This window comes from Chenopodium album, chromosome 7 (assembly GCF_948465745.1).
Source record: "Chenopodium album chromosome 7, dcCheAlbu1.1, whole genome shotgun sequence".
Lineage (NCBI taxonomy): Eukaryota > Viridiplantae > Streptophyta > Magnoliopsida > Caryophyllales > Amaranthaceae > Chenopodium > Chenopodium album.
Genome location: NC_137840.1, coordinates 49,785,893 through 49,810,711, shown reverse-complemented (window position 1 = coordinate 49,810,711; position 24,819 = coordinate 49,785,893). Strand labels below are relative to the sequence as shown.

Genomic DNA, 24,819 nt, shown 5'->3' with positions numbered 1-24,819 from the left:
AGCAATCTCAAAGACAAAGTAATGTCATATGAATATTCGTACGTAATTAGTCAACAAAATACCCCCCTAGTCCATAACAATGTACAAAATTCTATTTTTACCCGTAGGGAACACGCCATGGTTAACTAGTTAATTGTTTCAATCGTTGATTTAGTACCAATTTACTAATGCAGTCGTCCTAAGGTAGCACGGAAATGGAAAACGTAAATACTGGCTTTAGACGGCGATCACCGACTAATAGAGTATATATAAAATATATTATTGAGTTTCAACCATCAGCTTAATCTTTTGGTTGAGTTGCTCTCTGACAGCGATAGACAACTCACATATCTTTTTCTTTAACGTGTCTTGAGGAATGATGATGAGTTGAAGAATCATCATCTTGCAAACTTGTTCTACTAAACCTCTTCTTAAAATCCTTAAAAAACACAAGAAATATTAACCCGTTACACACGGAATTAAACAACCATGCTCCTATACCGTTACACCCTCCTTTATTAACACTAAAAAAGTGCAACAATAACACTCCAACGTGGCAAACTAAGTTGCAAACCAACAACACAACTTGACAGTTTACAAGAAACAGAAACCTAGGTTTTGGAAAACCAACAGCAACGCAAAACCTGTATCCATAAACGACACCGTATAGCAAGGTCAAGAGAAGTATTGCGAGCACTTGAAAAGATTGAGAGAATTCGAGCCATAGGAAGGACATGAGCAAAAGAGAGGACTGGTTCAAGACGTGGAAGAACGAAACACGACGACGTTTAAGGATTTTGAGGAAGGTCCGGGGGAGGTGAAGGAAGAGACGAGAGAGGTAGAATGTGTAGGACCAAAAGAAGACACGGCCCGTGGGACGAGTCCCCGGTGGGAAGCAAAGGAGCCATTTAATAGGGGTGGTTTGGAGGTGGGTGGAACGCCAAAGCCAACGCGTGTTGTCGTGGATTTCAGCAGTAGTGGAAAGGAGAGTTCCTGCGAAGATGGTGATGGAAAGGAGTGAGACTAGGAGGTTGTGGATGGCGGGGATGGGGCCGAGGGGGATGTAGAAGCGACGGCGGTTCGGGAGGAGGAGGGTGAGGGTGTGGTGGAGAAAGAGGGACAAGAGGGTGTAGGAAGTTAATGTAACGACTAGAAAGTACCAAGTTGAGAACCATGTTTGTGTTGGACTCCAACGGAAGTTTATTATTGTAGGGTGTTGAGAGAAGTAATATTTTAGGTTTTGCATGGTTCATATATTCATAAAAAATAGAATGTATTAATATTACTGTGTGCCATTTAAAATGGGAGGTTTTAATATAAAGTTGATTGTTCAACGTTGGATTTCATGGGTTAGAACTTTTGTTAGGCTTGTAATTATAAGTCAATGGTATTGTTCTTTCTTCTAGAATAAAAGTTCATTAATTTGATCCTTTTTGCACCACAAACAAGACTTTTCTCTTAGTTCAACTTTGACATTTCATGCTTCGTACTTCCAGAATTTTGTGAGATTATTTACTTAATTACTTCTTAATAGTATTTGTTGAACACTTGCATGTTCTCTTTAGCTAATTTCAGTTTAGCTTAGTTCAATTCAGTTCAGTTCATCTCCAATCAAATTAGCTCCAATCAATTCAGTAGTTCAATTCAGTTCAGTTCAGCTCCTAATTTCCTTCTCTCATAAAATATTCATTTAAGCTCTATTTAGTTCATTTCAGCTCCAATCAGTTCAGCGCAATTCAGTAAATCAGAACAGACCATTCAAGGTGTATTATTTTTAATTACTCTGTAGCTAGTTAATAGCCATTAAACTAGATGTTGTACAATAATAGTACATCGATGTTTCTATCAAATTTGTACATCCAATGCAACCAAATTTTTTTTTGATGATTTTTTTAGATATATATTTCAATTTCTACTAACCTCACTTTTACATATTCTTTGTTGTTTCTTAGGCCCCGTTCACTTCACCTTATTTATACTAGATTGAAATTATTTTTGCTGAACTTGAATTATTTTTACTGAACTGAAATTAATTTTACTAAACTTAAATTATTTTTACCGATTCTCTGTTATATTTTCTTCTTAAAGGTACTGATTTTTACTGAACTGAACTTATTTTTACTGAACTGAAATTATATTTGGATAAAATGAAATTATTTTTACTGAATATTATTTTTTGAAGGTGAAGTGAACATGGTCTTAGTTTGACCATTTATTGTTGTTACACTAAATATTCTTTACTTTTATTATCTCCAACAAATTTTATAGGATGCGGGCTTTAGATTTCTATATTTATATACACTAATTAATTTAAAGGAGTAATACGGAGTATAATATTATGGACATTTTAAGAATATTGAGTGGATACCACTTTTATGGACATTTTAAGAATTTTGAGTGGATACCACTTTTAAGTACCGGAAATAATAGTAAATATTACCTTTTTAATGGCTTACTCTAAAAAAATTCAAAAACTTTTGTATACATCCTGTTTACACTAATATTAGTGTACATCGAGCAGTATAAGGGTAACTTTTATCTAATTTTAGGATAACTTTTTGTCTTTTTTTGGGTAACTTTAAACATAATACAATTTTTATATAAATCAACAACAAGAAAAGTTTTATAAAGGTAATTTAATTACATTCAATCACTAATAATTTATTTTTAGTCATTTAAAATGTGATTCTTTACTTATAAAACGTAGATAATTTTTATTTGAATTGGGTTACTTTAACGCATATTGGGGTAACTTTTATTCATTTCAGGGGTAACTTTTAATCACTTTAGGTTATCTTTATAAGGGATGTACAATAATTATTGTACACCCAATTTTTTTAAAAGTTTGTGAAAAAAATTCATCCTTAACAATTATTTTGTGTAAGTAATCCTTCTTTAAATATATAACATAGTCAAGTTTGTACACATGTCAAATTGTCAATTCACTACTTTGACTTTATTATTATATAATTAAAAATTAATAAAAATTATTTAAAAATTACCATTGATAAAACTTTATATTAATATCTATCTAACAACATATTTATAATAAAAATATGTTTTTATTATATTACTAAAAAATTATGGTCAAAGCTAATACATAATTAGTGAAAAATGTCCAACGTTTTAGATATTTTGGAACAGAGGACGAAGATGATATGAACTAGGGGTGCTAATGGAGTGAGTCAATCACTATAGCTGATGTAATACCCCGTATTTTCATACGTATTTTATAATTAATTAATTAAGAATTATTTTATAAAAAAGGTATTTTAGTAATTTCATTATTTGGGGCCAAAATAATATTTGAATTTTAGCGCCAAATATAAGTATTTAATCATTTGAATAATTAATTATTTTTGGATTTCTAAATTAATAATATAGGTTTAATTATCTTTTTAAGGTCGGTCCATATTTTACTAACTATTTCAAGAGAAATATTTAATATACATTATGTATTTAACTAATTTTGATATTATCTAAAATATTTATTTATTCAATTATTTTATTATTATTGATTGTTATCACTTTAGTTTGTTAATTATTATATTTTAAATTATCCTCTAATTTTGTTCTTCATTATCTCATTTTGTTCCTATCTTTCTTCTCCCAACCATATGTATATCCATTTAAATTTTCTTATCTTTTAACCCAACTATTAATCTAGACTTAATTTGATTCAAGTACCTTAACAACCCCAAAAACTTATCACATTTTCTAGTAATCATATCACACCTTAAACTCTATCCTTTCTACATCCTAGCCTATAAATACCCCTTCATACCTCTCACATTCTTCACACCAATTCTCTTCTTTTCTTCTCCTCAATTTTACACAAATCATCCCGTTTATCTTTGAAGCCAATTTTCGGGCACTTATGCTCAGTTTTTGGGGTATAGATGTTTCACAGAAAGTTGTTCCTCTTGAAAAGTCCTTGAGGGTAGGCTCAAGAATCACCCAATTCCGAGATATATCAAAGGAGTTATAGCCTCTGAAAGTTCTGTCTATTATTTCCTACGCAAATCCAATTCTTCTCTTTTCTTCTTCTCTTCTCTTATTCAATTATTATTATTTTTATTATGGGGGATTTATAAAAATTATTATGAGTAGTTTTAATTATATAAAATCATATTTTTAATGATGTTTATGAGAAATTAATTAAAAGGTTTGTGTACACATAGTTGGGGGTTTTTAATTATTTGTTAACCTTATATTGATTAAGGTTATATTTATTTGTAGGGTGTGTTCGACCAAGATTCTTGAGGTTCTTTTGGTGTGTATAGCTAAGCAAGGATCAAGGTACGTTAGGTGGCTAGATACTTTTGAAAGTGATTGGTTTGAATAACATGTTTTATATGATTTGATTGGTAATTGAATTAAATTGATTTGAATTATGATTTTGAAATAAATCATGTTTGGAGGTATTGATAAAAGTATTTTGGTTTTTAAATTATGTTTTAAATGGTTTGAATTACTTATCGTGTTTAAATAAATGATTTGATTTTTAAAAGGTTTGTTGAATTAAATAAAAGGTTTTTCAAGGAAGAGTTATTGATTTTGGAAAGCTATTAATATGAGATTTTATTCTCAAGTATTTATTTAAAATGTTTTGATTTTGAAAGTATGCGGACTTATCAAAAAGGAGTTTGAATTATATTGGATTTGTAGGATCTTAAAAGGATTTATTGAACCATTGAATTATTATTATTATTAATGCTTTATAATATAAGCATGTTGGTAATCCCACTATGCGGGTTTGGTTTATTGATAAGGCCTAGGACTTTGTATGACCGGGTCTTTCCTCAAGAATAGCCTTGTAATATAAGGAGAATAGCTTGGGGGGTGTGCACACTTGGGTGAGGAATTGGATTTAAAGAAATTGGTTCAAAAAGGAATTGGATTTTTAAAGGAATTGGTTTATCAATTATTTTGAATGTTGAATCATTGGAATTGGTTTTGAATCATGAGTTTTGGAATTAGTGAATTATTTATTGGAATCGATTTTAAAAGCATGTTTGCAAATAAATTGAGTTTACATTATCTTGCACTTATCGTACTTAGCATATTTTGCTAATCTGTATTTTCTATTTGTTTTGGTTCGCCTTGTTTACCGTAATGGTAAGCAGTGTTGACTATTTTCAGGTGGAGTCATGAATGAGCATATGGGAGTCCCGGGATTTGCTTCACCTAGTTTAGAAATGTTGGTCTTGTCTTTATTTAGAGTACTCATAACAATGTTACTATTTTCATAAGTATTAATAAAAGAAAGTTGAGTTTCCGCTGCAAGTTTTTGGTATTGAGTTAAGTATTTTGAGTAGCCTTGCGTAATCACGCGGCGGTAATACGCCCAAGTCTATCTCTACGGTATAATTATACGTATTATACTGGTATTTCCGTAGAGGGAGATTTGGGGGTGTTACAGCTGAGGGGTGCTCAACTCTCAAAAACTTTTTAAATGGGGAAAATGGAAAAGAAAAATCCAACCTTTGCACTTTTTCCTCCTAAAAATCCAACCTTTATTTTATTCCTCAAAAATCCAACCTTTATACCCCATCTTCTCCAACAGATCCATTACCTGTTGATGACCGGTTTTTATAAGTTATGTGTCACGTGTCAGCCATTAATTGGTCAATTAATTTTTTTAATTATTAAAAAAATAAAAAATAGAAAATCAGAAAACCCAGCCCCACCCTCCTTCACTGACCGCCTTATCCCCACCACCCAACGGCCATCAAACCCAGCAACCCCTTCCCCACCGCCCACCAGAAAATCAGCAACCCCATTCCCCACCGCTCATCGGCCACCGAAACCAAGCAACCCCATTCCCATCACCGCCCATAATCACAACCCACAACACCCGCACAACCCACACCAGCAAATAACCACCATCACCACTTCGCCACCCACAATCACCAAACAACCACCATCAGCACCACACCTAGCCTCTTCCAAACTCAAATTCCGACAATCACAGCACTACACCACAAAATTATAAATCCCACAAATATCACTACCAAATTGAGCACTAATTATAAATCCCAGAAAAACCCACAAAAATCACTACCAAATTTTTTGGGGCAAAAATCGTGGGTTTTTTTTGGGTGGATTATTGTCAGAAGAACAACAAGGTGGCTTGTTTTCAAAATGGCGAGGTAAAGTTTTTGGGTGTCGATTCTCGCACCAAGAGAACAGAAATCGTGGTGGGAGTGGGGGCTGTAGTCAGAGGAAGTGGTTGGATGTGATTTTGGGTTGGTTTGGTGGTTTCAGTTTGGGGTAAAGGTGAGGTGATGGTGGTTTGGTTTTATTTGGTAGGGTGTCAATTGAGGTGGTGACGGTTGGGAGGTGGCTAGGTGGGGAGGCGAGCAGGGGCTGCTAGGTGGGTCGTTGTGTAGTGGCAGAATTGGTGGCGCCGACATAGCTGCTATGGTGTTTCCATATTTAAGGAGAGATGAGAGAGAAAGAGGAAGAGTGAGAAGGGAAGTGAGAGAATTTTTTTTAAAAAAAATATTATTTTAACCTGTTTAACAGGTTAAAGGTCAAATGGATCTGTTAGAGAAGGTAGGGTATAAAGGTTGGATTTTTGAGGAATAAAATAAAGGTTGGATTTTTAAGAGGAAAAAGTGCAAAGGTTGGATTTTTAGTTTCCATTTTTCCTTTTAAATGTGATCAACTCGTGCTCTCTAAAGTTTTGAGTCAATAAAACTTGCTTAACTCGTGCTCGTTAAAGTTTCGAATTGAGTCAAGTAGCTCATGATCCTCGTTAAAGTTATGGTCCTTTTAATTTAAAATTATAGCCTTTTTTTATGTTCAAGTTAAATAGTTTTTGTAACACCTTAGAAATTCCTTTATTTTGAAATACTTGTTTTGCCTGTTTAATACTTTAAATAGGAACATCTAAGATATTACCGCCACCGTGAAAACGGCTAAGGAAACTATCAAAGACACACAACAAAAGACTCTCCTTTAATATATATACTTTAAAACGACTCAATATAAAAAGTCAACTCACGAAAGTAAAGTCAAACCAAAGTAAAACAAAGTCAAACCTACAACTTGGAACCATTGTACGCCCTTAACCAAATCAATTAAACTTAAAACTTTTACGTTAGTCTCGTAATAGAATCTCTGTCAGACACAATATCCTTTGGAACTCCATGTAACCTCACAACATTCTTGATGTAAGCTTTTGCAAGTTGCTCCATCTTCCAAGTCTCTTTCATTGGTATAAACACTGTAGATTTTGTAAGTCTGTCCACCACTACCCAAATGGTCTCATTTCCACTCTTTGATTTTGGAAGGCAAGTCACAAAATCCATTGAAATGCAATCCCACTTCCACCAAGGAATTTCCAATGAATACACAGTCCCTTGGGGTCTCTTGTGCTCTATTTTCACCTTTTGGCAAGTCAGACACTTTGCTACAAATTTCACAACTTCATTCTTCATTCTAGGCCACCAATACACCTTTTTCAAGTCCTTGTATAGCTTATCCCCTCCTGGGTGCACTGAATAGGGTGTATTCTGTCCCTCTTCCATTAACTTTCACTTCCTCACACTTTTGAGGTACACATGATCTACCTTTGTACCTCAAATTCCCATCTTCATGAATTTTGAAATCTACAGCTTTGCTTTGTTTTATTTTCTCACGAATCCTATCCAATTTTACATCTCCTACTGATTTTCCCTTATTTCATCGAATATGGTTGGTTGAATAGTCAAATTCGCAAGAATGCCAGCTGGTACTCTCCATTCTACAACTTCTAAGTTCACTTACTCATTTCCCTACATAACTCATCAGCCACCTCCAAAGTATTCAATCCATGACTAATCTTACGACTTAGAGATCTGCAACTACATTTGCTTTTCCTTCATGATACTATATGTCCAAGTCATAATCCGTCGTATCCTCTAACCATCTCTTTGGCGAGAGTTCAAATCTTTTTGAGTGGAAATGTACTTCAAGCTCTTATGGTCTGTGTAAATTCTACATTTGACTCCATACAAGTAATGACGTCAGATCTTTAGTGCAAATATAATTGCAGTAAGTTCTAAATCATGGGTTGGGTAATTCACCTCATGGGTCTTTAACTTCCTTGATGCGTATGCAATTACCTTCCTATTTTGCATAAACACATATCCCAAGCTAAGCTATTCTTTGATGCATCACTATACACATCATAGATACCACTGTCATCTGGCAGTGTAAGCACTAGTGTTGTAACCAGCTTTTGTTTCAAGAGTTGGAATGCTTCTTTACACCTATCATCCCACTCGAATTTCTTGTCCTTTATCAGAAGTCATATGTTTAGCAATCTTTGAGAAATCTTTCACAAAACGCCTATAATATCCTGCTAGACCTAAGAAACTCCGAACATCAGACACTGTTTTGGGCGTAGGCCAACCCTTCATAACTTCGATCTTGGCTGGATCTACTTCCACGCCATCCTTAGACACAGAATGACCTAAGAATGCTACCTTTTTCAACCAAAATTCACACTTAGAAAACTTTGCATAAAGATTGTTTTCTCTCAGAGTTTGCAGATTTGCCTTCAGGTGTTCTACATGCTCTTCTTTGCTATTTGAATACACTAATATATCATCTATGAACACTACTACAAACTTATCCATAAATTGATGAAGCACTCTATTCATCAAATCCATAAAGATTTCCGGAGCATTAGTCAATCCAAATGGCATCACCGTAAACTCATAGTGTCCATATCTCGTCCTAAATGCAGTTTTAGATATGTCTTCATCTGCAATCCTAAACTGGTGATATACGGACCTCAAGTCAATCTTAGAAAACACTGTTGCACCTTTCAATTGATCAAACAAATCATCAATTTATGGTCACCTTATTTAATTCCATGTAATCAATACACAACATCATGCTCCCATCTTTCTTCTTAACAAACAAAATTGGTGCTCCCCAAGGAGATGCACTGGGTTTGATGTATTTAATTCACTCATCTTTGCAGGTGCCATTCGATACGGTGCTTTGGATATTGGTGCTGGGTATAAATATCCAACACTTGAGGCAAATCAAACTTTGCCCAGAGTGGAGAAAATCCAAGGTAAACTTTCTCTCCCTTCTCCTTATTTTTCTTTTCTTTTTCTTTCTTTTTCCCCTTCCCCTTTTTTAATACTCCTTCCGTTTTTAAATACTTGCTCCACTTTCCTTTTTCGGCCGTTTTTAAATGTTTGCTCCATTTCTTTATTTGGAAAGTTTTTACAATATTTAACTAATATCTCTCACCTAGTGGACCCACCACATATTTTCTCTCCTCCAATCTTCTCCACTACTTTTGCTTTTTACAATTTTTAATTCTTCCACTTATCCCACTACCTCCATATATTGTTATTTTCTCCAATTTATCCTAAAACTCCGCACAAGGAGAAATGAAGCAAGTATTTAAAAACAGAGGGGGTAAAACTTTACTAAAATAAAACTTTCTTAAATTAATCCCCAACTTAAATAAAATAATTAATTAAATAAACTTTCCTTTTACAAAATATTTCTAAATTTATTAAAATGAATAATTAAAATACTATAAATAAAACATTTCAATTTATTTAAATATTTCTTAAAATACTTATTTTAAATAAACGTATAAAAATACGAGGTATTATAGTTTTCGTAAGTATTTATTATTAAAGATTTACTTCATTCTTTTTGATAATATTAATTAACTCTTATTATGTATCACATTTTACAAAAACATGATAACTTCATTTGTAATTTTGTAAATTATATACTAATAAAAAAATTTCATCGAGTTACTCACGAGCTTATCCGAGCGTATCAAGTCGAATTAGAGCTTGCTCAATTTATACTCGTTAACCTTTCAAGTCAAGCTGAATTCAAATCGATCCAACTCAAGCTGAATTTTTAACCAAGTTTCGACCAAGTCAATTTTAAATTGATCGTGACTGCTCAGCTCAATTAGACAATTAACACCCTAATATGAACAAAATTCACTAAACATAGAGATTGCCCGGCAATTCCCGGTTTAGGAAGCCAAGGTCGCGGTTTATTCACCGAGTTCTCCTTTCCCGTTTTTCCAAAAATGGCTTCTCTCACTTTTCAAACTTTTATCTCTCCTCCATTTCTGTCTTCTCCTTCCTCTTTCACGAAGCTTCGTCATCAACATCTTCTTCCTTGCTCTTCAATACGAGCATCTTCATCTTCGCAATTGACCCCTAAAGTTGTCGTTACCAGAGAACGTGGCAAGAATGCCAAGCTCATCAATGCTTTGGTAATGTCACTTAGCTTGATTCAAATTCCATTGTTCAATTTCCCTGCATTTCGTTTTTGTAACTGAAATTAATTGAAATTGCTGAAATTCCCTTTGTTTGATTTATTGGAGTTATTTTTTATGCGTTTTGGTTTGCTGTAGTTGATTCAAATTATGGGTATTTAAGGGTTTGATTTAGAAATTTGATTAATTAGTGCCAAAATAGGAATTTAGGTTTAATGGGAATGTGGAGGTGTTGGGGTTAATTTGTTGTGAGATGGAAATTTTGAAGAATTGGAAGTATTTTGTTCAATTGGTGCGGTTTATATATGCATTGTCAGTTCAAAAGGATCATTTAATTGAACATTGTTCATTATAAGTCGTAAATGGAAACCGATTTTGAAATGAGAACAGACGATTGAATGTCAATGTCGAAATGTTAATATGCAGAATGCAGTGTCTTACCAGGCCGAATGAATGGTGTATTCAGATTCCAGAATAACACATTAATCATTACAGATAATGGGATTAATGGGTTAAGTATGTTGGAAGTTGTTTAAGTTACGATATTTATTCTTTTGACTGTTGGGATTTAATGACTATTGGGAATATGGGATCCATTTTAGCTTCCTCTTATTGCTATTTTAATGGGTATTATTGCTGATTAATGTTGTTGGCTAAAGACTACTTGTTACTCCTTTTAATGTTGGTTAAAGCTAGCTGGGGAATTAATCGGTGGATTTTACACCACTTAGTTGATGACCGTTTCCCCCTTAATTGCTTGTCGTTCTGCTCCCTCTATTCCCTTATAAATCAACCTTAAACACTTCCATAATACATAACAAAAATCAGCCATCTTTCTTACCTTCTCTTAAAAATATCCCTTCGGTTTTTTGGGCAAGAATTCTGGTTTCTAGTCGGGTTTGTGGGTGCACACAAATTCCGACGCCGTGCTTATCCTTGAGGATGTCTATTGCACCGGGGTAGCGCGGATTCGTCTTTTAGGTCATTGGTTTCCACGAGTGGCCATTGATAATATGGTCTACACAACTTAGATAAGTATTTTTCTGTTTCATTTGCTTATTTACTAACAAAGTAGTAATATAGGGATGATCGCAAGATGATAATTACTCGAAACTTTATTTGTACTTCAATATAGAATCAAACCTTAAAATTTTTAATCCCTTTCAGAGTGAATGCTACTCCTTCCGTCTGGAATTAATTGCTCATTGGTAGTGTAATTTGGATTATTAATGTGAACACTAATCCCGGATAGAGGGAGTATTGTTGTTTTAATTATGTGGTGATGTGATGCCACATTGTTCTTTAACAACTTGACCATGATTTATAAGAGCAACTTGGTGCAAAACATAAAGCGTCATTAGCAGGAACTTACGAAATACAAATAATTTCTACTTCTAACTCATGAACTGCCGTCCTATAATTCTCCTGTGATTCATTTTCCGCATATAACTCCCTAAGATCATCATACCTTTCGTGTAAAACAAGTTTGTGATGTGTAAAACCATACGATCTCTACCTTTGAAATATCCTCAATTTCATTTTTTCTTCTCATTTGTCTCTCTTTTTTCTTTTTTTCTTTTCTTTTTTTTTTTTTAAATTTAATTTAATTTAATTTTTTGAAAATTTAAGTACATTAATAAGTACACTAATTCCCTTTAATTTTTAAGCTTGGAGCACACCCTTAGTAGATGTAAAAGCCCTTTTAATTTTCCTTTCATTTTGAATATACAACTTAGTTTATATGGCTATTTGACTGGAAAGAGAGATCTTGAGTAAAACCCTCTTGATTAGAACCATCCGCTTGCTTTTGCGTTTTCTTTTTTAGCAGAGGAGCCGAACAAGTCATTTGAGTTCTTAGCAATAAAGGGCCATGATTTTATGGCTGACAGTGCGAGCAGTCATAGAAGTCTTAAAACACGAAAGTTTGGCAAATGTCGGTGTCCATACAAGTTACAGTTCAAAGATGTCCAAAGCCCAATGAATCAATCATGAGCTTGTAAGTGGGCATTCTTAGTTCAAATTTTATTAGCTATACATATTTGTGTCAATAATTTGATACTCCCTCTGTCCCTTTATTATATTTCTATTTTTAGCATTTATTACTCACATAATAGAGAAAAGTAGGAATCTAATTAAGGGGCGGAGGGAGTAGCATATGGCAATGTTGGAGTCTTTGCATTTAATTGATTTTGAGATTTATGCATATCTTGGAAATGACATATGGTTGAGCCATACTTGAATAATCGATTATAGACATTTTGGTGTTTGCCAATTTCCCTTTTTTTTTTTTTTTTTTTTTTTTTTCATTCATATTTTAAAAGTCTGGCATAGATTAACTTCCACTGTTTGTCTTCTGCTATTGACATTGTGAGTGTTGGCTGTAGGAAAAATATGGCATACACTGTCTGGAATTTCCTCTTATTGAACATGCACAGGGCCCTGACTTAGGCAAGCTTCCCTCAACATTAATTGGTATATTACTGGCTCTTCTCTTGACAGTTTGTGGCCGTGTTTAAGTATTTTATCACATTATCTTTAACTAATTCTGTTAACTTTTATATCCTACAAATTATCATTTGCTTGAATTGAGAGCTAACAACTGATGATATTGTTGTAGAATACTCAATATATTGTCTGTCCTTGAATTCAGAGCTACCAATTTATGATATTGTTGTAGAATACTCAACATATTGTCTATAACTTAAAAAGTCAATTGTAGGAGTAGTCCTAAAATTTGAAAGCTGTTTGGTTAATTAGATTGGCTTGGGAAAGAGATTGTGTTGGAAATGAGTGGAGGTGGAATCTCATATCTTAGAATCTAGTCAGAAAACCTGTGCACCAACCATTTTCTATGTATGAATATTTATCTATTTATTCTTATAATTTAATTTCTGTTTACATGGCACCCTTAAGTAAGTGAAGACAGTCCTCAGGAACGATGTGTTAGTTAAGAGATCATTGCATGTTATTTTATTTTTATTTTTTTGGTTTTTTGTTTTGTTTTTACACATATGTAAATGGCATCATACTCCAATACTTTTGAATTAAGGAATGATTATTCTTTCAGAAATGAGCGATAAGATTCAATTGACAGTTCTGTGTTTAATAAATTTAATCTTAAGTATATATAAAATCCATAGCTTCATTTGATCGATGGTTATATGACCTTGAGATATTGGGTAACTCGACCTCTAATTCTCTTCACGAATTTCGTGTGAGCACAATATAGTTGTATCCTGCTACTTTGGCTAATCATTATCATACCCTGATCAGCACTTTATCATGCCTGCAGCTTTGTAGACTTATTGAAATGCTTATATCTAAGCGAATTTCTGTTGATCTGTTTACCAACTACTGCAGACACTAAATTTGACTGGATCATTATCACTTCTCCCGAGGCAGGATTAGTATTTCTTGATGCATGGAGGTTAGCATTACAACTTGCTGTAAGGAGTTTTTGGTTTCTGTCATGCAGTCCCTTTTATAATTGAATACTATCAGATTCTTGATGACCTACATTCTCCTAAACGGGTAAAAATGAGTTATATGGATGACATTCCACCTTTTGTGGATTTCATTTTCAGTGCCTTTTTTCCCTCCACATATAGAAACACTTCTCTTTGTTTCACCCATTCTCTTCCTTTATAACAGAATGTGGTGTAACATAATTCAATGGCCAATTAATGATTTGTTTAGAAGTTTAAATTTGAATGTGTTGCTCCCTAAGGTACACAAATTAGCTAGTAATGGCATAAAAGTGGTCCTATATTGTGTAAGTCACTTAATAAAGTCATATTTATATTATCCTTTTGTATTAGGAATATTTGTGATATAGTGCAAGGAAAAGAAAAGAAGAAAGTGTGATTGGAAGAGGGTAGGAATATAATTATATTGGATAAAATTTTCACTTTAGAGAACCATCTAACTATATTGATTAAGGTTAATTTTACGCCTTGCTAGGCAATCTACACTGCATTGAATAGATCATTAGATTTTTTTATTTACTATTTTTTGTAATCAAGAACAAACATTGAATAGACTATTAGATTATATTATCCTTGTGGTGGCTTTACTAATTGAAAAAAGAAAACATAGAAAATATGAGGTAATACGGTGTAAAAAATTTAAAAGCGGGTTTTATTTACTTTATTTTCAAAAATCTTGAGAACTTACCAATAACAAATTTTATTCCTTGATTGGTCTTTTTCACTCGTCAAAAATTATTGGACTAGCAATGAATAGAAGTAGTTTTTGTATAGAAATAGTTAGTTTATTTCCTTTTGGTTAGCATAGAGGCTGATATTGACCTGTCAATCGGGTCGGTTGGGTCGGGTTTGGATTGGGTCGCTTCGGGTTACATGTCATTTTGGGTCGGGTCACGGGTTGAGAAATACTCAACCCTAACCCAATGTTTTGGGTTCGGGTCAACCTAACGGATTTACAACGTTTTTTTATTTGATTTTTTTAGCTTTTTGTTAGAAGTTTTTGATATTTTTGCAAGCTTACTTTGATTTTTTTTTTTTAAATTTTCAATATTTTTTTTAATTGAACGGATGTAGGCTATGTAGTTGATGGTATGAAGGTGATGTGAGTTATGCGGATGTATCTGGTGTGGGTCGATAATTGATGTAGGAGGTGGTTGGTGTGACTCTGAGCAAGAGTTATATGAGAGAGAAATGAATGTCATTTGATAGATAAATGATCAAACTCAATCAATAAACTAGATATTAATTTTCAAATAAATGTAATTTTTTGAGAAAAACCCATTAAAATGGGTCGATGAGTCCGGGTTTGGCCTGCAAATTTATGGGTTAAACAGATTCGGGTTAAATCAGGTTACAAATCAAAAATATTTGTTCGAGACCCACAAATCTTGGTCGGGTTCGGGTTGGGTTTGCGGATCGGGTCGAAATTTGACAAGTCTAGGCTGATATCCTTTTACTTATGAAAGGTTCTTTTTCTTCTAGTTCTTGGGGATTTTGACTAGGCATACTACTGCTCTTAATATCTTTATTGGTTTCCATTTGCTGATACATGTTTCTATAATACATTTTTTTGGTATTTTGAATCTGTTGCATGACTGAATTATTTGCCTTTTTTTCACTGGTTTTTGGAGTATTTTTTCTTAATTGGTTGTAATTTAACTTGAGTAATTACCCTGACTATTTGTTTTGCTTTTATAGCTCTAAATCCCTAATACATTTGCTTATATAGGGCTGCTGGATCACCAAATGTTAAAGTGGGAGTAGTTGGTGCTGGTACAGCTACCGTGTTTGAGGATGTGGTGCAGTCGTCAAATTGCCTTGAAGTTGCATTTGCACCATCAAAAGGTGATTCTCATGCATTGATATCAAAGTAATCCATTAATCCATGAATTCTTATAACTTTATCGTATAAAATGCTTTTTGACAATGGTGGTATTTTGTACAAATAATAGCATTATGAATGGCTTATTTTATCATGACTTGTTGAATTTTATTAGATTTTGTAAGTGAAATGTTATAATTTTTTCTAGGATTCTTTGACTTTTACCACCTTTAGAAAGCTCAGTTTTGATTTTGACTACCTAAAATGATATTTAGTATAGTTTATCACTTTAAAAAATGAAAAAGGATGATTTTGCCACCACTTAATAGATTCATGGACAGAAGTCATCAAATGGTTATTATATTCAATAAAAGAATTTTTTATGGTAGTAAATAAAGAAAAAATTATTAGTTGCCACCTTAAAAAACATTCTTTTGCTTTTGCCACCACTTAATGGATTAATAGTTAGAATACACACACACACACACACACACACACACACACACATATATACTTCCTCTGTTTTTCATTACTTGACCTACAAGAAAAAGTTGAAAAGAAAGCTAAATACCATATTGCCCTTACCCACTACCCACCGAACCCTCCTACCCTTTCCCGTCACTGTCACCAACCTCACCACTACAAGTCAGATTTACAACCTCCACCACAAATGCATGCAGCCCCTTCACTACCACAACAACACCGACTCTCCTCTACGGCGGCGACTCCCCTCCAAACCATCTTTCATCACCAAATGCGACCACCACAAAAAATGTCTCGACAACAATTACCATCTAACAACGACGTGACAGCGAGACCAACTGTTATCTCATCAATACTACTACTCCAATATGCCATCTTAATTTTATCACCTTTTTCCATATCACTCATACCACCACCAAATTAAATAATGGAGAGGAAAGAGAAAATACCCATAATCCACCAACCACCGTCCATGGAGTAAGGGTATTTTCTCTTTCCTCTCATTCCCCAAATTGTCACAGATTTTTCATAAATTGAGAGATTAGTGGTAGAATTTGGTTATGGTGGTTTCGGATCTACAAATTGCTAGCCAAATTCGACCACCATGGTCTCGATTTTGAACTTTAAGCGCTTTTACATATTAAGGCGGTGACGACGGTGTACGGTAGACCCTTGGAGGTGACGAGAGAAGGTGTGAGGGCAGGAGTTTGGAGACCATTGATGGTGAAGAGGGAGATAAGGGTACGGTAATGATTGATGTTGTGGTGGTGTTTCAAAAATATTGTTAGGGTAGTGGAGATGGGTAGCTGTCATGGATAACTTGGAGGAGGGAGGATATGGTGGTCACTGGTGAACTATGAAGAATTGGGGTTGAATGATTGAGGTGAGAGAGAAAGGGGGTACGTTAACAAAGGGTATATGGTTTTTATTATGGTGAAAATGTGAGGGTAAATAAGAAAAAGTGTAGTGTTAGATTTGCCAAAAAAGAAATAGGTCAAGTAAAAAGAAACTTCCCAAAAAGGAATACAGGTTAAGTAATAAAGAATGGAGCAAGTATTTCGTAAGGTGGTAAAATAAAATATTTTTAAGGTAGTCAAATGGTTACCGTGCTTTTTAAAGGTGGTAGGAAAAAAAAAATAACTTTTTTCTATGTGTATTTGTCTCTCCTCTATTTTGTTACCCTTTATGTCCAGGTTGTTAATCATAGGCTTTGGTTAGTTTGATTTGATATATAACATATCAAGCATTCAAGCCGTCTTTGGTTAGTTTATTTATTTTTTCCATTTGGAAGGACATATATGAGATGCTTTTGATTTTTAAATTCTAGGAAACAATTTAGTTTGCGTGATCTAATATGCTGGAATTGTGAATAATTGGTTGCTAGTAGTGCACTATGGATGTCTAATGTATTCATATTGTCAACTGATGGCAATATTTGGGAGTTTCGATTTCAGCAACTGCTAAGGTTTTGGCATCTGAACTTCCTAGGCATGGAGATGAAAAATGCAGGGTCTTATATCCAGCATCAGTAAAAGCTAGCAGTGAAATTGGTAAGCTCAAAGCATCTTATATATATATTTTTAAATTATTAGATGTGTTTATTTAAAACTTTAAATATGATTTAATGTTGTCATTTTGGCATAGCTTGCTTGGCTACATGAAAAGGTTTGAAACAAATTATTCAGACCTTTTCTGACAATATAAATGGTTCCATAGCCTTTGTCTTTGATTTTTTTTTTAAAAAATGTTTCAACTTTGTGGTCCGCAACTCAAGCTATGCAGCTAAATAGAAATACTACCTCCGTTACATATTATTTGCAACGATTTGACATAAAGTAGAGAGGAAAAATGTCTAATTGTTGCAAATAATATGTAATGGAGGTAGTAAGATTCACTCCGTGAAATGTTATGAATTTTGTTTTTACTACCTCCGTTACAGGTTATGTGTAACGATTTGACATAAAGTAGAGAGGGAACATGTTCAATCGTTGCACATAACCTGTAACGGAGGTAGTATATGTAATGCTCTATTGGATGAATTGCATTTAAATTTCTACTTTCAAGACATTTTTATGCAATTAAGAAGTAGTAAATTCTTATTTTGATTGAAATGCTTAATTCATAAATCTTCATTATTTATGTGTTTTCCCTTTTCTTTTCCACGTTAAAATTTGACTTCTAATGAGATATTATAGCTGTGTGTTTTCTAATGCCCTCAAGATCAATCTCTTGTGTTTTATCTTTTTAAATTGTTATTGTCTTGATCATATAAGATTTTTATAGAGTAGATAAATTTTGTTGTGATAGCAATACTTAACACTGAATGGAGGATTATTTCTGTACCAGATGAACTATATAGCCTAAATAATCCGTGAACCCTAAGACAAACCATGAGACCCCTCTCCTGTATTTTTCTTCCTTTTCTCAATTAAAGCATGTTTATCCTCCATTACCAATGGATCCTCTTTCATATATGTTTAGGTTTGCACACATAAAGCACCTTTCAACATGATTTTACTCCCTCCACCTTCTCCATCAGTTTTTGAGCCCCTCTGCAAGTTGTGGCTCTCAAAAATCCCCCCATCCCATTCCATGTTCCTGGTCTTCTTCAGTCATATTGCAATAATCTTTCTGACTATGCCTAATTATTCTGCACATGTAGCAAAAGAAAGTTTTTCGACATTCATTTGCAAAATCAATCTTCGTCAACCTCCCATTCTTACACTTAATATGTTGGAATCGACACCGAGATATTAAAATTGACTTTTACCCTCTTATAATTGTCCAAACTGAAATTATTATTATATATTCTACTTCAATTTCTATTTCACAACAATTGCTTTACGAACTGGAACAGATAAACAATTGAAAGGCAGAATTTTAATTTGCACTCAGAAGGGAGAGTGTTAACTTTACCTCAGATTGTTGTTCATTGCCTGAACTTTCATTGATAACTTATAGTTGATTGTTGAAGCACCATGGGTAGCCCTGTAAAACCTTCCCCTTATCTCGCCAGTACAAAAACTTGATTACAAACAAATTAGATCCAATCATTTGGATCACCACCCTCTTCGTGACAGCCCAAGCCTGTGTCATCGTCTCCTTGAATGCTCCGACTTTAGAGCTTTGTTTAATCACAAACCCTCCCACCGTCCATTATTCTGATACTTGATATTACTTGTTTCAGATAAGAAACTTTTATGCGTGCATGCACTTAATTGTGTGTGTGCAGTTTTCTTTTCCTCTTCTTGCTTGAGGGTTGGGCAAATAGATTTATGAAATGGATTTCATCAGAATAATTTAGCAAGTCTAGCAACAACAGAATTGAGGACCGAAGTGTGAAACTCTGTGATATTGAGTTTGAAATTGTGCATATTCGTTCTCTGCTTAGTTATGTGCAGATAGGCTATCTCTTTTGCACATGAGAACGCCATGTATGTACATTGGATCTTTGTTTAGGTACGTGATGATATTGTCCGTGCCTAAGTGATTGTGAATTGGTACATCCGACCCTGTTTACTATGAGGAGCCCTTTTGGTTGAGCATTTGTAGTATGCTGTTTTGGATGTTTTGTATAGCACTAGCTCTTCAGAAACTCTGGTTCATAGTGTCGTGTTTTAACTCTGATGCTCCTTTTTTGGGGCGAATGTATCTAATCAGTTAAAGATGAGAAGAACATAGTTTCAACTAACTTGATTTGTGTAAACACTAACCGTGGTAATAAAAATTATGCCACTGTAGGTTACACAAATTACCAACTCTTATTTAAGTTTTTCATTATATATTATTCCCAAAGTAGACATTAATTGAATGTGTTATTTTCCAGAGGATGGCCTTTCATCTCGGGGATTTGATGTGACTAGGCTAAATACCTATACTACGGTATGCACAGTATATTTCTATTATTTCTGTATTCTCTTTTCTTCTTTCTCCAGTGACTTGTGAGCCATCTAATTAGCTGCCTATATCAGTCTTGATGGTTGGGGGTGACTGTAGCTTCACTTCTTTCAGACCCCATCATTGACCAAAGGTTGTATCGGTTACTTACTATATCTAATCCTTCATGAGCTTGACTTTTGGTCTTCTTTTTATAGGTAGCTGTTCAACATGTTGATCCTCTGCTATTAGAAAAAGCCATTGCTGCTCCTGTCATTGCAGTTGCTTCCCCTTCTGCTATTCGGTATGGTTTCTCCTATAAGAAAAAAACTAACTGGTGGATATGCTTTAGATCTGAACCGTCCATAGATAATATGTGTTTGTATCTTTTCTGGTAGGAACATATTGACTCAATCCTCTCTTTTGCGCCAATATAAATTGCATTGCTTATATTTGATCCAAGTTGAGGCTCAAAACTTGTTAAACTTACAAGATCTATGTTTAAGCCATTAGTTCCTTCATTAGCTTTAACTTAGTATCCAAGTTTAATATTTTGCATTCTGATGTCTAAATTTGGGTTTTGTATCTTAAATTGTTGTAGAGCTTGGGTGAAGTTTATCCCTTCTGTGGGGAAGTGGAATAATGCAGTTGCTTGTATTGGCGAGACAACTGGCTTGGCTGCAAAAAATTTAGGCCTGGAAAATATCTACTATCCTCTAAACCCTGGACTTGACGGGTAATTCTTGACATTAAATGCAATATGCTATTCTGTTCTTTATGTAATTATGTCAACTATAGGCACTGTGTAATAGGTATTTTAGAGTATTTTGTTATTAATATGCTGTCTACATATCAAATCAACCTTTGGAAAACATCCCATGTTCTAATTTTGAATTCTTTTTTGTTTTTAAACGTTTTCACATCCTGAAGAATCCATTGCCTCTGCTTCTATGTTTCTAACTAGGTTCGTCTGAGGATTGGGTGAAAAATTGAACATTTGAGGTCTTACCCCTACTAAGAGCCTGTTTCCCATTTTTTTTTTTTTTTTTTTTTTTTTGTTTTTTTGAGGAAATGAGGCTGATTCCCTTACATCCCTGTTTGCAGATAAAAATGAAACATTAGCCCTCTTCAGGAAAAAGAACTCAGAATTCACCATTTGTTTGTTTGAAAAATCAGGCTGGCCCTTTGTGCCTGAAAGCAACTGTGAATGTGATTGTAATTTGAAATAAAAATGGAAACTCTTGCTAGGGGACTTTGCCTAGTAAATTATATTTCATAACCTGTGTTCAAAGTAAACACACTTGTTTGGAAAATCCAAACACTTCCATGTCTTCATCAGTTGAAAAGTATATAATATGCAGGAAATTCTACTAGAATTATGTGTACAACATAGTTAAGGGGCACGCTGTTTTCCCTCAAAAAAAAAATAGTTAAGGGGCACGCTTTGATAAGGAATAAATGTCTATCGTAAATGTGCATTTTATAGTAGTAACCTGCATGTGGATAAAGTTTGTCTGAAAGACACCTTGTCTATAGTGTCTTAATCTTTAACTTGTCTATCTGCAGATGGGTTGATAGCATTATTGATGCCCTAAAGGCACATGATCATATCCACAAGGTTCAAATGGTGCCATTCCTACCTTTTTATTAGTTTCTGTTGTGACTCTTTGATATATGATAATGTCTGCATACTCTCAGGTAGTGCCAAGCTAAGGAGCCCTGCTATATATCACGGCCATTCTTATCTAACATCTTTCCAAGTTTCTTGCGAATTTGCTACATTAGAAGTAAAGAGCAGCCTCTATTCTGTCATACGGTCATACCTAGATGAAAGCATATCTGGTTTCACTGGTTTGCCTCTGGCTGGGAAGTCAACTGATGAAATGGACAAGGCTTCCTGATGGCTCGCCAGACTTCTTTTCTATGTTACCTAGCACAAGAGGGCGGCGTGATGTCATTCAAGTTTTAGGCTTGTGCTAAAGGGCTTCTTCTCAATCTTCACTTGTGAATGCATTCTACATACCAAAATGTACTAGTTAGTAATTATGTATAGAAGTAGAAAAGGACTCACACTGCGTGGCTCAACTTGAAATTGGTAAGTTTGTATCATAGTCATTTCCCAAACTGAAAATATTCTACAAGTTACTAGTAAATGTGATTCAAACCAAAAATTACGTAAGTGTCTTGTTTTGCGTAACAAAAATGTATTGATTAGTGGGCAATTATTTTTTCCTGTAAAAACAAGGCATTTACGTTAATCTTTTTTGTCAATTCCGAGCTCAATTTGGATCCTGAAGGACTAAAAATGGCCGCTAAAACCTAGACCGAAAATTTTTCGACACGAAAACCGATGAAAATTGAATAGAGTTGCAATTTACAATTTATAACTACTTTTGGCTGCAATTTGCATTTTTTTTAAACGGCTGCAATTTGCCAATTTTCTAAATTAATTTGTAACTTTAATACATCATTTTTTTTTTTTTTTTTACAAAATTTGTAATTTCTATATCATAAAATTCATTTTAGTTTATGCTTTAAAACTAGATCCATTATTATAAATTTTAATCAATTATTAATATTATATTTTAATCAACAGTAACAGGAATATTTTAATAGAATTATTTATCTTAATTTTGAAGATTTTTTTTACTACTTCCTTGAATTCGCACAAAATATAAAATCCTAAACCTAATTGATGAGCAAACTCAGCTCATATTTTGGTTTGCCAGCATGGCAATTCTGTTATGAATTCTGTTTTGCATAAAACAAAATTCAGTAAGTAATTTGCTAAGATATTTTGTAGATTTTGTCTAGAATCTTCCTGTAATTGTAGAGCTATATATATCCTGTAATACCTCTCATTCACTAGATTATGACATAATAAAATCTTATTTCTGATTTTTCTCCATTTTTTCTATCTTTTATTTGATTCTCATTTCTTCCAAAAGATTGATTTTGTCCAGTGCACATGGTATCAAAGACCACAATCTTCTGATTTGATCTTCTGATTTCTTCTTTCTTTCTTGACTTACTCGATAATCGAGTAGGAATTCTTCGTGATTTCATAAAATTTTGATTTAATTTGCGATTTTTTTCAATTTTGACATGGTTGGAGAAGCGAATTCGCTCTCGAACTCGATGAATTCACACTCAATAAATTTCAATGATCCTTACTACATCTCTAATAGTGATCATCCAGGTGTGCAGATTGTGAGTCTTCCTCTTACTACTTAAAATTTCTTGAATTGGAGTAGAGTTGTAAAAATGGCTCTAATAGCTAAGATTAAGCTTGGATTTGTTGCTAGAACATTGAGCATGCCTGAACCTGATTCTTTTGATTGTCAGAAGTGGGTTAGGAATGATTACATGGTAGTGTCTTGGATTCTGAATTCAATTGCTAAGTCTCTTGCTAGTAGTTTCATGTTTGTTAATTCATCAGATGAACTACGGAAGGAAATTTCTGAACGCTTTTGTGAGAGTAATGCTTCTCATATTTTTCAGTTGAAGAGGAACATACATATCGTGTATACAGCAAAATGAAGCTTCAATTGCTGAATAATATGGTCAATTGAAGCAAGTCCGGTATTAATTGCAAATTCTAAAAGGTATTTTCATACTGCAGTTGGTGCTATGAATCAGTGTAGTTGTGGCATCTGAAGAAGATTATGGAGGCTAATCAGTGTAATACCCCGTATTTTTATACGTATTTTATTTAAAATATGTATTTTATAAGGGTATTTAAATAATTTTAATATTTTAATTATGGTGTTTTAATTATTTATCCTATGTAAGTTTGGAAATATTTTTACTAAAGGAAAGTTTGTTTAATTATTTATTTTATAAAAGTTGGGGTTTTATTTTAGGAAATTATGATTTTAACAAGTTTTAGTAGGGAAGGGATTAGGAAAAACTAAAGGAGGAAAGTTTAGGGTAAAAGGGTGATAGAGAAGGGGTATAAATATTCTTCTTATGAGGCAATTCAACTTTGCCCAGAGTGGAGAAAACCCAAGGTAAACTTCTCTCCCTTTTCTCCTTATTTTTCTTCTTTCTTTTTCTTTTTCTTTCTCCTTCCCCTTCCCCTTTTGTTTTCGCACCACCACCACCACCGGTGGGCCGCCGACGACCACCAGCCACCCAGCCGGCAGCAGCGGTGACCACCAGTGCTGGCAGCAGCCGACAGTGGCGCTGGCCTGCTGTCGGCAGTCGTGAGTTTCGGAAAAAAAAAAAATTTAAAATCAAATCTTTCTTGCTCAAATTTAATCTATGCTTTAATCTAATAGTAAATTATGAGTTTTGGGATTTAAATTTGATGTTTGATTATTATAATTATGTTAATTAATTTTTAGATTTGGTTTTTAATTAAAAAGCCCCAATTTTTGAAACCCTAGGTTCTTGATTTATGAGTTATTGAAGGATTATGATGTATATTGGGGTAGACCTTTGTTTTAAGTGTTTTAAGGCTTAATTACAGCAAGTTTTAATTAAAATAAAGTGCTGAAATTTTATGTAGAACACTTATTATTATGTTTCTTGAAGAAATTTTAATTACCCATTAATTGAGACTTAATTATGGTGTTTTATATATAATTTCAGCTTACTTTAATTAAATTATGAGGGGTTTTAAAATAGTATATATTGCTGTAAATTTGTTTAGAGTGGATTTTAATATTCTATTATGATTTTAATGTGTAGGAGACTTTGAAGTAAGCAATTTCTGCTAGTCGTGGCAATTTTAAAATCGTACTCAAGGTACGTTCGCGTACTTAGCATATTTTTGGTGATGTAGTATCATGCTAGGCTTGATTTAATTAATCCTAAATATAAATAGTATCATGCTAAGATTTATGATTGGAAATTGTGGATTATTGATATTGGTGATTAAATTAGAAAGCATGATTTATTTGAGATGGATTAAT

The 24,819-nt window shown here is 33.7% G+C and overlaps 1 protein-coding gene and 1 pseudogene across 2 annotated transcripts; one reads left to right on the top strand and one right to left on the bottom strand.

Annotated features, from left to right (window-relative positions):
- Window positions 1-233: 233 nt before the first annotated feature.
- Window positions 234-1,240, bottom strand: LOC145637888 (fatty acid elongase 3-like pseudogene; annotated as a pseudogene).
- An 8,714-nt stretch (window positions 1,241-9,954) lies between these two features.
- Window positions 9,955-22,082, top strand: LOC145637887 (uroporphyrinogen-III synthase, chloroplastic-like). 2 transcript variants are annotated; one of them, XM_081688893.1, is made up of 10 exons: window positions 9,955-10,234; window positions 12,622-12,709; window positions 13,598-13,664; window positions 15,452-15,567; window positions 17,482-17,577; window positions 19,854-19,909; window positions 20,122-20,207; window positions 20,505-20,639; window positions 21,470-21,521; window positions 21,602-22,082. In XM_081688893.1, the coding sequence occupies exons 1-10, from the start codon at window positions 10,046-10,048 to the stop codon at window positions 21,614-21,616; spliced, it is 900 nt and encodes a 299-aa protein (XP_081545019.1). In that variant the 5' UTR covers window positions 9,955-10,045; the 3' UTR covers window positions 21,617-22,082. The 2 variants fall into 2 exon arrangements, with proteins under 2 accessions (XP_081545019.1, XP_081545018.1); XM_081688892.1 differs by having other exon boundaries at window positions 21,470-21,530.
- The last annotated feature ends 2,737 nt before the right edge of the window (window positions 22,083-24,819 follow it).